This window comes from Phascolarctos cinereus, unplaced genomic scaffold (genome assembly GCF_003287225.1).
Source record: "Phascolarctos cinereus isolate Bilbo 61053 unplaced genomic scaffold, phaCin_HiC Scaffold_5;HRSCAF=322, whole genome shotgun sequence".
In the NCBI taxonomy this organism is placed as follows: Eukaryota; Metazoa; Chordata; class Mammalia; order Diprotodontia; family Phascolarctidae; genus Phascolarctos; species Phascolarctos cinereus.
In genome coordinates, this window is record NW_027555958.1 from 305,882,806 (window position 1) to 305,894,946 (window position 12,141).

General features: G+C 41.9%; 2 protein-coding genes across 3 annotated transcripts in view; one reads left to right on the top strand and one right to left on the bottom strand.

Annotated features, from left to right (window-relative positions):
* Positions 1-4,856, top strand: part of ABCC3 (ATP binding cassette subfamily C member 3) — a 69,470-nt gene extending 64,614 nt beyond the window's left edge. Inside the window, exons 30-31 of the mRNA XM_020972561.1 lie at positions 827-1,021; positions 4,174-4,856. Of these exons, the coding sequence (XP_020828220.1) occupies positions 827-1,021; positions 4,174-4,282 (304 nt within the window). The 3' untranslated portion in view covers positions 4,283-4,856. The remainder of the gene's footprint in view (positions 1-826; positions 1,022-4,173) is intronic.
* Positions 4,857-6,388: 1,532 nt separating this feature from the next.
* ANKRD40 (ankyrin repeat domain 40) overlaps positions 6,389-12,141 on the bottom strand; it is a 28,102-nt gene continuing 22,349 nt past the window's right edge. The window contains exons 3-5 of one of the 2 annotated variants that reach the window (XM_020972671.2): positions 11,284-11,649; positions 9,729-9,910; positions 6,389-8,966 (exon numbers count right to left, since the gene is read on the bottom strand). In XM_020972671.2, the coding sequence (XP_020828330.1) occupies positions 8,820-8,966; positions 9,729-9,910; positions 11,284-11,649 (695 nt within the window). In that variant the 3' untranslated portion in view covers positions 6,389-8,819. Of the gene's footprint in view, positions 8,967-9,728; positions 9,911-11,283; positions 11,761-12,141 lie in introns of both variants that reach the window. The other variant, XM_020972670.2, reaches the window with a different exon arrangement.

Genomic DNA, 12,141 nt, shown 5'->3' on the forward strand with positions numbered 1-12,141 from the left:
TAAACTTCACTTGTATTTGCCTGTGTATTACGATTTCAGGGGTATCAAATCTTCTCTGGTTCTTCAGATATGTTCCTGTGTAGGTCTGGAGATGTATGCAGTTTCTTTAAGAGGGAACCCAGTCTTCATTCCATAGTGAGAGACAAGGCTTAAAGAAGAATACCTAAGACAGTTGACTTCTTATTTAGACTAAGGTGTAAATGGCTAGCATTCAGTCTTTTGCCATAAAGTAGGTTTTGATCAGAGAAAGAAGAGAATATCAGAGTATTGGTCAATTAATCAACAAACATTTATTAAGCAATTATTATGTGCTAGGCATTGTACTATGAATGCAAAGACCAAAGCAAAATAGTCTCTGCCTTCAAGGAGTTTATATTCTAACGGGAAAAGATTTAACATGTACCAAGAACAAACTTTCTGATTTCAGAATTTTGCCGAGGGTCAGTATTGGCCACAGGGACTCAGCTTTCATGTTTTTCTTTCCATGATATCTCCCCCTTTTGAATATATGCTCACTGAGAACAGGGACTGTGGTTTCCCCCCCTCCCCCTTCTTTGTATCTGTAATATTTAGTATAGTGCCTGGCACAAGTATATAACCAATGTTTGTTGACTGACTAAGTGACTGTTCCCAGGCCCCAGCCCAAGTGAGTTGCAAGATATAGTGAAGTAAGCAAGAATGGCTGGGAGAGACATGCTATTACTTGGAAAATAGAGGCCACACAGCCAGGACTATGGATTATTGCATTGCATTGATATTGGAAGTAGAGAAGGGGCTTGACCAGAGAGGGCTAGGGTATATCATGAGACCCCCTGTCTTTCCCTAGTGTGGGGCAGAGGCAGCTTGTGTGCTTAGCCAGGGCCCTGCTCCGGAAGAGTCGGATCCTGGTGTTGGACGAGGCCACAGCAGCCATTGATCTGGAGACAGACGACCTCATCCAGGCCACCATCCGGTCCCAGTTCAAGGGATGTACAGTGTTGACCATCGCCCACAGGCTTAACACCATCATGGACTACACCAGGTGAGAGGCACATGGCAATATTTTAGATTCTGTAATTCAGATTTTGGTTTATTCTGACATGGTAATATTGCGGATTATATGGGCAAATGAATAAAACAAGACAATATCATATTGGGTAGGGAGGAGATGCAGACTCTTAATGGAAGTTTCTTTTGTTATCATCATATCCATATATACTTCTTGAGCACCCACCATGTAAAAGACCTGCAAAGAAATAAAGAATTTATACAATTTGAAAGGAATAGCAAGTTGTGTGTAGTAGATTTGTAGTTTCATATGCAATCATCTTTTTTAAAAATCTTACTCTGTTAAGGAAATGCTTGTTTTATTCCATAAATTAAAAAAAAAAAGAATCTATACAAAAATGCAGTCTCTGCCCTTACATAGTTTTCATGCTTTTTGGAAAGACACGGCATATACATGAAAAGATGAGTTGCAGTGTAATGTACTTATTATGCTAAGTGCCCAATGAGTAATACAGACAATAAGTGATATAGGAATTCAGAGGAAGCAGCCTCCATGTGGGCTGTTTGGGAAGGCTGGGTGGGACATGAACTGAGCCTTGAAAAGATGGTTAATGGAGGTGGAGGTGGTGTGGGGGGGGGAGGGTAAGGGAAGGCTACACATGCTCTCACTTGAGCACACATGTATACATATATGTGTTTATATATGTGTGTAACAGAAGTTAAGTGACTTGTCCAGAGTCACACAGCTAGCACACATACACACGTATGTATATATATACAATATGTTTATTATGTGTGTATAACATATGTATGTATATGTATATATGTGTTGAATAAGCATTTAAGTGATTGATTACTATGTGCCAGGTTCTGAGTTAAGTACTAGAAATGCAAATACAAAAATGAAGACAATCCCTGCTCTCAAAGAGCTTACAAAACACAAAAGGGAGTGGTGGCCAGTGAGGGGCATTTTGGTCCAGAAAGTTACAAAATGGGTGAGCAAATAGGGGAAGATATTGAAACATCCCATCCAGGAACAATAGTAGAGTATGTCATGGTCATGGTTCTTGGCTCCAGACTTGGGAGTAGGTGGAGGAAGGTCACTTGCTGGGAAAGGGGGAGGAGGAGGGGAGAGAGAGAGAGAGAGAGAGAGAGAGAGAGAGAGAGAGAGAGAGAGAGAGAGAGAGAGAGAGAGAGAAAAGAGAGAGAGAGAGAGTGAGAGAGACAAGGTGGCCTGAGAATCAGGACTGAGGGAAAGCATGGTGGGGGGGGGACCCACTGCCCTGAGGTGCTTGAGGCCTTGTCTTCTGTGCCTGGAAGACACTAAGTACCTCTTGGTTTTTCCATCTGCCATGAAACTGACCCCTCCTTTAAACAGTCTGACCTAATTAGAGTGGGAGCTCCCTGAGAACAGGATCTGTCTCTTTTCTATATGTAGCCCCAGAACTTACTGCAGTGCTGAGCATATAATAAACACTTATTGTTTTTCCATTACATTATAGAAAGGAGAGGAGAGAGTGTGAGCAAAGGTTTGAAGGCAAGAATGTTCAGTCACCAGTTTCCAGCTACAGGTTCTTATAGGAAAAGGATCATTCCCATAGAATAGGAAGCAATGATCTTCCCCTCTCCACAGGCAGTGACTTTCTTTGGGCCACAGAGGAACCCCAAAGGATGTGGAGTCCCTTGACTAGCCAGGGCTGTACATAAGGGGTGGTCATCAGAGGAAGCTCAGTGGTGGAGTGAGCCTTGAGGCCGAGGCAACTTCTAGAACAGTTGAGGCTCACAGGATCATAGATTTTGAGGTAGAAGGAACCTCTAATCCAACCTCATTTTACAGATGAGAAAACTGAGGCCCAGAGACATTTAAGTGACTTCTCCAAAGTCACACAGGGAATCAAGGGATTAGACAAGTCCTTGGATTCAAGATCCAGCCTTTGGCCCACTGTACCTTGCTGCCTCTCAGAGATCATTTGAAAGCATTTTAATTTCCCTTATTTGGGCCCTGGAACCTATATTCCCCTGGGTCAAGATGAGGGTTGGTGGTGGTGGAGAAAGTGGGATCTCCTTTACAGAGAAGCACATCTTTCCAGAGAGTTAAGATAACAGGGATGTGCATCTGATTAAATGGGGAACTATATTCAGATTCTCCTCCTCACCCCACCCCACCCCAAGAAAGGAGCAAAAGCCACAGCTGAGGATTCTCCCCCAAAGACATGGAGAACAGCAGAGCAGGACCCCCTTGGAGAAAAAAAGGAGGGCTAGAAATTCCAGATGCTGGCTCTTGTTTCCCTCCCTGCTCCCCTACTGCAGGGCCCACCCCCACCCCATCTGGCTTTTCCTCTGGCCTGGGCCCAGGGCACAGGTGGACAGTGGCAATCATCCTGGATCCTGCCTGGCTTTTTGTTCCCAGGCAGCTTCATTGTGAGCAAGGATGTCATTCATCTGGCTGAGGCAGAACAAAGCTGGCTGGTAGCTGGGAGAATAAGAGAATGCAGCAGGCAGGCTGGGAAGAATAGCGGGAGACAGGGAGGGCGGAGGGATCGCTCCGTTGGGTGCTTGGTGAACTTTGCCGCTGCCTTTGGGATCACAGCCACAACTCCCAGTCTAGTTATAGAGGCGACCCCTGCGGCCTCCCCTGCACACGTGGTCGGTTTGGCCTCATGCTGCAGCCGTGCTCCCTCCCCGTGGTGAAGAAGAAGAAACCGTTTGGACTTCGTTAGCAATCCCTCCGCCTTTGTGTGTGCGCTTTTAGAAAGAAAGAGGTCTAAAAGCAAAGAAGGGCTGCGGTTTGCAGCTACCGACCCGGGCAGCCTCTCCCCATCCCCTGTGGTACCACGTGACTGTTCAGAGAGGAGCAGGGCAGGGAGAGGACTCATTAGGGAAGATTGCAGCTGCTAAGCGGGCAGAGATGAATCAGGCCTTGTGTTTTATCCCTGAAATCACCCCATTTACAGGGAAAGAAAAAGATCTATAATGCGCACATGCGCACAGGAGGTACATTCTCCACCTTGCTTTCTATGCAGGGAAATGATGTATGTTATCTTTCCTCCAGCCCAGTGTGGCCTGGTGTGTCAGCTCCCTAAAGGCAGGTGGGCAAGGGGGGAGGTTTCTTGATTTTCAGCCCAGTGGGATTTGTGGAGGGTTTGACTGTTGATGAGCATCTGACTTTTCCCTTCTCTGGCACAGGGTCCTGGTTTTGGACAAAGGGACAATAGCAGAATTTGATTCTCCAACAAATCTCATCATGGCCAGAGGCATCTTCTATGGGATGGCTAAAGATGCTGGACTTGCCTAAATGGACTCTCCCTATTTTATCCTGGTCATCACTGGCTGCCCTTTGCAGGGGAAAATAACACAGAGTGGACTTTCTTTCCTTCTTCTTAAGAATACTGTGCAAAGAATTGCAGAACTCGAAAGCAAAAAGAGAACTTGATAGTTCATTTAATCCAATCCCCTTGTTTTAAAGGGAGGCAGTTTGGTACAGCAGAAAATGCTGGACTGGGAGACAGAAGATCCAGATCCTACTTCACCTGGAAACGAAGCCCACAATGACAGAGCTTCTTATGAGCAATCCCAGAATTAGAATACTGGTCTCCTCATTCCCAATCCTGTGCTCTTTTCACAGTACCACTCCTCCAACATAAACGTGTATTGTAACGACACCCTTGTGCACCCCAAAACTCAGCCCCAAATTTTTATTCTCATATTTTGTTCAAAAGTATATAAAAATAAAATCTAGAATGATACCTTTACAGGTCCCAAAACCCACCCCCAAAAAACCTTTTTTCTATGCTCAGGTACCTAGTCCTAATGTGAAGCCATTAAGACCACAGCACTGATGAAATAAAAGATAAATGGTAGCCACTGTACACAGGTGCTGTTTATTGGTGTGTGTGTGTGTGTGTGTGTGTGTGTGGTGTGTGTGTGTGTGTGTCCCTGTCCATAAGGGTTCCAAGAGGGGAGATCTACCTGAATGCAAATATCTGGAAAATTCAAACACTAAAGCTTTTGGCTTACATAACTACTCTGATGAGAAGCATTTGCTCTGTGTACAGATTCTGGGAAAAGGTAACCAACAAGGATCCTTTTATCTACCTGGAATCTGGACTGCAAGGACTTGGGAAAACTTGTGACTAGGGGGTCGAAGTGCCATAACAATTCCTACAGTCATCCTCTTAATACCAGCTGGTACCTCTTTTCAGTGAGGCTGGGAGTTGTGGGGTGCTTTGTCAATATGCTCCCCCAACAAGGTCAGAATGGAGTAGGTTTGGTTGATTCTCTTTGGCTCTGTGTGAGGCCTATATATCCTTCCTTCTCATTTCTAGAAGCCAAATGTGGCACAGATGTGCTGATACCTCTGCCTATACAACTTAACAATCCCAGACTAGTAAACAAGGTGTCAGAGCTGCAAATTAAATCCTAAATTTTTAAGCAGAGGAATGAAAACAGGTTTATCTTCTTTGGGTCAAAGTTTGCTTCAAGTACCAAGCTTGTGAAATGAAACCAATCTCTCTTCTTTGTTATTTAAGGCTTAGTTGCTTTTTTTCTGGGAGAAGGGGGGAGTTGGGGCTGTTGGGAGGGTGGAGAGAGTCATCTCCCTATATCATGTCTTTTCTTTTCAGTATGTTATGACTTCTTTGTTTCTGGGTTTGCTTTAATTTGCCTTGAGTGGCTTTGTGGCTGGTATATAGATACTTTCTTTGATCTAGTTTTCCCACATACTCTGGGTCAGTCTCTGCTGCAGGACCATTTGCTAAAAGGTTAATCACATTTTTTTTGACAGGCTGCTTCTTTTCAGATGTTTATTATGGGCATGGGGCAGTCTTCCATCCTTATGATCAAACAACTATGAGAACACACATGCCTAAATTATTCTGCCTCTAGTTAGTGCTAAGAAAAGGTCTCAGTGATGCATTACGATTTATTAGGCCAATTTGGAATAAGGCCTACTTTTTCAGGCTCTGGCTTCTTTAAAACAACATAAATTTTGCATCTTTCCTGGTCAAAGACCTGAAGATACATGTAAGCTTGCTCCTCCTTTCCTGTCCTTGGAGGACTCTGCTCTTATTGGTTCCATAACAGAAGCTGACAGCCCAAGTCAGTCTCTGTTGGGTAATTTAAATGGGATTAACACAAAATTCGGTCAGTCAGTAATGACCTTTACATCTCGTATGCTTGACTGCTCTGGGGAAATAAAGGCTTCTGCTATGGACTGTGGAAAGGACACCAAACAAAATGTCCACCTCTGGGTGACAATGACAATGTGGCTGCAGCAAGAGGTCCAGGAATAGAAAAATGTCTATTATTCCAAAGACTCTGTCTCCTGAGACTTTCCCCTAGTTTACAGATGTTGTGGTTTTGTATTTGTTTTAGTAAAAATCAGGAATGAAATAATCCAGACTTCAGGCAGTTAATATTTAATTTTAATAATACTTGTTACGTTTAAATAGTCAGCAATGCATGAAGAGAAAAACCTTCAGATGTTTATACATGGTGTGAACACATGCTTTAGTTATGCAGTTGGGGGAGATTCACAGTTAACAAAGCTAAAAAAAATCCTTGTTATAAATTACACAAAGCATATAAAAATATTTCTCTGAATGCATAGATTAAGACGTTAAACTCACCTACCAGCAACTGTGCCTTATAATTCAGATGCTAAATGTGAGTTTCAACCAACTGACCAGACATAGTTTTAGGAAGGAGATCGGTTTAGGGCAACTCTCCACCAGGCCTATAATTCACCTCTGGGTCCCCAAGTTCTTTTGTTTTTACTTTAAGTTCAGAGCTGACTGAAGACAGAATAAGCTTGAGAACCACTCTGGGTTGTGTCTACCTGCTGCTACACTGAAGAGACATATCCAGCCACCAACTACTACCACACATGGCTGAAAGAGTTTTGTTCCAAGTAGGTTCAAGGCGAGGTTATACTAGGCTTGTCTCCTCTGACAGAGGCCTGGCCTTCATCATATCAGTACAATATGAAGTCTTTTTCCAAAGCAAACAAAAAATGGTTAGTACTTTTGAGCAAATTCACTTTCCAGTTGGCTAAAGCACAAGGGAGGTCTCTACCTTAAACCACTTGGGAGAAAGTAGGTAAGTAATAAATAACCTTCATTCTACTATACAAACACCTAGTACAAGGGTAAGTCACAATCAGTAATTTGGTAGAACAAGAATTAAGTTGCAAAACAGATTGACACAGGATTAAGCTGGCCTTGAAAAACACCTCAACCCAGCTTCAGCATTTAGGTAGCAGCAGGAGGCCATTACCTCAGGACAACATTCTATTCCACTGACATCTTTTGTACATTCTCACTAAATTGTAGTGTTCCAATAAAATTAAGTTAACACAGTTAGGAAGTTAAGTTTCTTTGGAAACTATAGGCACTATGGGGAAAAAAGCTTCCTAAGACAGCAGGGATGCCACTCAACAGCTGGCTTCCTGTCCCCCACCATCTTGTTTTTTTAAGTGTGCTAATTCTTATTTCGGAAGTTAAGTTGTTAGTTTAAGCAAGACAGTAGCTTCTCTTTAGCACTAAAGACACTGGAAGAAAAAAAGAACCTTGAATTAATCCATTAAAAAATTCTTATGCCATGCACAAGAGTTTAATCAGTTCTTCTCAATTAACTTATTCCAGAAAGTCATGTGAGGCTTACAATTGGCTTTAAGTAGAAAAACACAAAACTCAAAGACCCAACATAATTTGCTTACAAAAGCAACAGAGAGTTTCAAGTTGCATAGAAATCCTAATAATTTTAAAATAACTTTATCTTTGATATAAAAATAAAGATGCTAACCCCTTTTCTGCTATGTTTTTCACAATAGCCTTCAAAATAGCAACAGAACAACCTTAACATTGCTTTTTAATTCTAATGGAAAGTGAAGGTGGAGACCCTGGGACTGCAGCATTTGGGCTTTTTTACATGTTGAAATTAAGCATGTTGATGACAGTAATTGCTTCAAGGAGTAAGAAATCTGGTTACTTTTTTAAGAAGCATTAGAGAGACCTCTAGTGACCACTAAGAAGTTAATGCAGAGATAACCTATTTTCTAGGCAATGATTTTCATACTGTGAACAGATAAGCAGTCATGAATGGGTTTTTACAAAGGAAAACAGGAGGGAAGCTATTTTGGTCGACAGCATATTTACAACTAGGGTATGCTACTGTAGCCTTAAATACCTTTAACCTGAGTAACATTTATGAATATATTACCTTATAGCTGCAAGTCACATAAATTCATCTGTCTGGTACCTGTATTTGCCCCCAACATACTGAAGCTTTGAAAATGTCCTTAATCAGATATAGTTTTGAGGCTATTCCCCACTCCATTTAGCTGATACTAAATGGGAACTGTGTGCAATCACCACCAGGAAAAGATTATTTCCTCTTGTCAAGGTAGTGTTTAAGAGTTTGGTTTAAGAACAGGCTCCACCCTCTACCCTTTTGCCAGGGGGCTCTTTCATTTTGCAGATAAAACATAATCTATAAAGAAACCTTTAGCTTTTGTCTCTCTGGGCAACTTTTCAGGGATTCGAAGCTTTAAGCAAGGAGTTTGTGCACCAAGAGACAAGGAAGAGCAGCACCACGGCTTGTGGGTTGGGGGTTTCTGCTTGGTCAGAACAGGTTAATTAATCTGCTCTGCAATCATCATTGACAGCTATAGGGCAGAACTGTGTTAGTATGCACTATGCTATGGTACCCATGGCCCTCTCAGGTAACTGCAGAATTTTAGGGCATTAGCCTTGATTTTTAGATCAATGGTTTGTCCTTGGACAGGAACTGACATGTGCCGTCCCAATACTCAGTGGTAAGGATCCCTGATGCTGTTAGTAAGTCAGTTTTGAAGCTCTCCTATTATAGCAAGGCCTTTCAGTCAGTGTTGATGCAGCATTTCTGAATAGAAAGTTATTTTCATTTATCATCAGAACCAGTTCCAGCTCTTGGAAATCTTGAAGCCGGGCAACATCTTTGTCCTAAAACAAAAATTAGTAGCAATGAATAATGGAGGATTCTTTTGCTTCCACATGTATGTACAATGTCCTGCATGATACCTCCCAGAAATAGTGGCAGTAGTCAAGATTAAAAGAAGCACGCAGGCCAACTGAGGGAGCAGTCAGGGTTACATATGTGTATTTATTAATAATAGTATCTATAGAATGCTTTAAGGTTTGCAAAGTGCTTTGTATATGTTTATCATTTGATCCTCACAGCAGTCCTATCATCATCTGCATTTTACAGAAGAGAAATAATAACTACTTAGCTAGAAGAGGGCACTGAAGGCATTCTGACTACTTCATTACGAGGGTAGCTGAAAACAAATGACACTTAGGACAGGTTCAGGTGAATAGCTAATCTAGAACATTTTATTTCATGTCTTCAGGAATGACAGACACTATCTCCACGCTTGATGGAGGAAAAAGAATTTGAGGAATACAGTATGCTCATTTTCTACCCTGTATTCCTCTATCCAGGTTTCAAACAAAGCCCAACAGGAACTGGGGTATGTTAATGCAGCATTCTGACTTCCAAAAATATAAGGCAAAAAACAAGTACTCATAGCCATGTTCTTACCTTTCTTTTTTTTTTTTTTTGGTTAGGCAATGGGGTTAATAGACTTGCCCAGGGTCACACAGCTAGTAAGTGTTATGTGTCTGAGGCCGGATTTGAACTCAGGTCCTCCTGAATCCAGGGCTGGTGCTCTATCCACTGTGCCACCTAGCTGCCCCTGTTCTTACCTTTCTTAACAGAGTATTTGGTAACTTTCTGATCTTCTCCACTTGTTCTGGATTAACACCCAGTTCACAGCAACTCACTCTGAGCAGTTCCTGGTAGGTGAGTTCTTGTCGATCAAGTTCAATCTCAATGAAGTCATTTTCTCGAAGAGATGGATTCTGAATTCTCACCTTGAGTACCAGCTCTAAAAAAAGGTAATTTTTTAAAAAATAGTATTTATTATTATTATTATTATTTGGCTAGGCAATGGGGTTAAATGACTTGCCCAGGGTCACACAGCTAGTAAGTATTATGTGTCCGAGGCCGGATTTGAACTCAGGTCCTCCTGAATCCAGGGCCGGTGCTCTATCCACTGCACCACCCAGCTGCCCCAAAAAAGGTAATTTTTTTAAAAAGCAAAACAAATCACTTTTAAGTAAGAAATCCAACTCATTGAAGTGTTCTCCTTTTGGTCTATCCCATTTAATTTCAGCTCTTTCCCAGATCAAAGTTCTGCTCCTGAGGCTATGCAGTTTAGTGTTACAACTCACCACTGTGGAAAACAAATTTTTGATTTCTAACCTTAGCTTTAACTTGTCATGATTTATGCCCTAAAATATGGATCCTAATATAAGTAATTTTGATCAGTTTATCACTAAAGTAGCAGAAAACAATTATCCTATGGTATTACAACACATGTGAATTGCTTTTCTGAAAATTTCCTTTTATAAAGCTCTAGTCCTCAGGAATTTCAGAATAGTGGGGAAAGAATTCCATTTGAATGTAATCCCCTAGAGGGAAGGGACGTTTTCATTTTTTTTCCCTCTCCACTGGGGACATGATAGGTACTTAAATGTTTGTTGTACTTCAATGAATTGAATAGCTGATCTGCTCTGGGACCCTGGGTGAGTCTCCATGCTTTCCTATGGCCAAATCTGTATCACGACGAACAAAATGGTATGCCCTAAAAGTATCGACTATCGCTGTATAAATTTAAGCTTTTGTCTTAGATATTAGAAAGGACAAGGCTGATTTCACTGCTGGAGAGTCGAACTGGTGGTCAATGAAAGCTTAGAAACAGGTTTAAGAAATGGGTTACAAAAAGGGTGGGAGGAAGAGAAAGGAAAGAAAGTAGGTAAAAGGCTAATGGGCTAGCTGGTTACAAAAATAAGCTCAAACAATTCTGAAGGCAGAAGAATGCAGAAGCTATTAGCAAGAATGTGTCAAACCTCAAAATGATGAGTCACTAAAAAAAAGAGGTAATTGTGCTACCTAAAATTTCATCTCAGAGTAATAGCACAGAACTATAAATATAGATCCTTGGTTTTTAAACGTTCTTCTTAGAGACTTTGGTCTTCTCTCCTCTGCATCCCATCAAAATAGGGTATAATTTTATGAAAACCCAAGGCAGCTATTTGTATTTGTTTACTTTTTTTTCTTCTCTCATGGCTATGTAATACCCTCACAGTACACCTGTACCATCATTACCAGCAACCTTGGTATTTCACAAAGGAGTAGATGAAACACAGGGCCTGTACTATCTACCTGGCGCCTGGGGCAGGTCTGCTGACATGTTACCTTGCATATTAAATGGAAAAGCTCCGGTGAAGAAAAATGGCTGGAATGCTGGTGTTGGTCCTGTAAAAGTCCCATTCTGTTGATCCAGAGACACTGGTGCCTTGGATGTGACAGGAGAGAACAGGGAGCGATTGTGACTCACAGGTGGTTGACAAACAGGACCAGGTTTTGTGCTTTCTGGTTTTCTAAATATGGCAGAGGGGACAGACATATCCCCATTCTGGACTAGTGCCAAGGAGGTATGGTCATGTGAAAAGGACCCTAGTCGGGGTGTTTCACCAGGTGGCACCACAGGAATCGAGTGATCAGACGGAGGTGATGCAGGAGGTGTGGAGGATCTCCCATTTTGCAGCTGAGCAGAACCATCTGGTGTGGTGGTATATGTAAAAGGGAAGGGTGGGTTAGCCAAATAATTGGGAACAAAGGGCAGTTCTGAATCTTTCTTCAGCTCTGGAAGGTCATCATCATCATCTTCCACTGAAAAGGAGAAAAACTGTTAGGGGAGCACAGACAGGTACATGACAAATACTTTGACCAGTGACTAATTACTAATGTTAGAAGAATTTTTTCCCCTGTATTGAGCTTGCTGAGTGTGAATCATGAAATTAAACTATGAATTTGGAATGTTAGTGGGGCTAACAATCCTACTCCTGCCCTTATCAACTCCCTACTTTATTCTCTACAGTATCTGCTCCAAATCTTTGCTTTCCTAAGATCTTACCCCAAACCATTCCTCAACAGTTACAACAGATGACCTAGCCTCCTACTTCACTGAGAAGACTGAGTCCATCTGGCATGAGATCCTCAGTTTCACATTCCTCAAAACTTCTCAGCATCATTATTCACACTTTTGTCCTC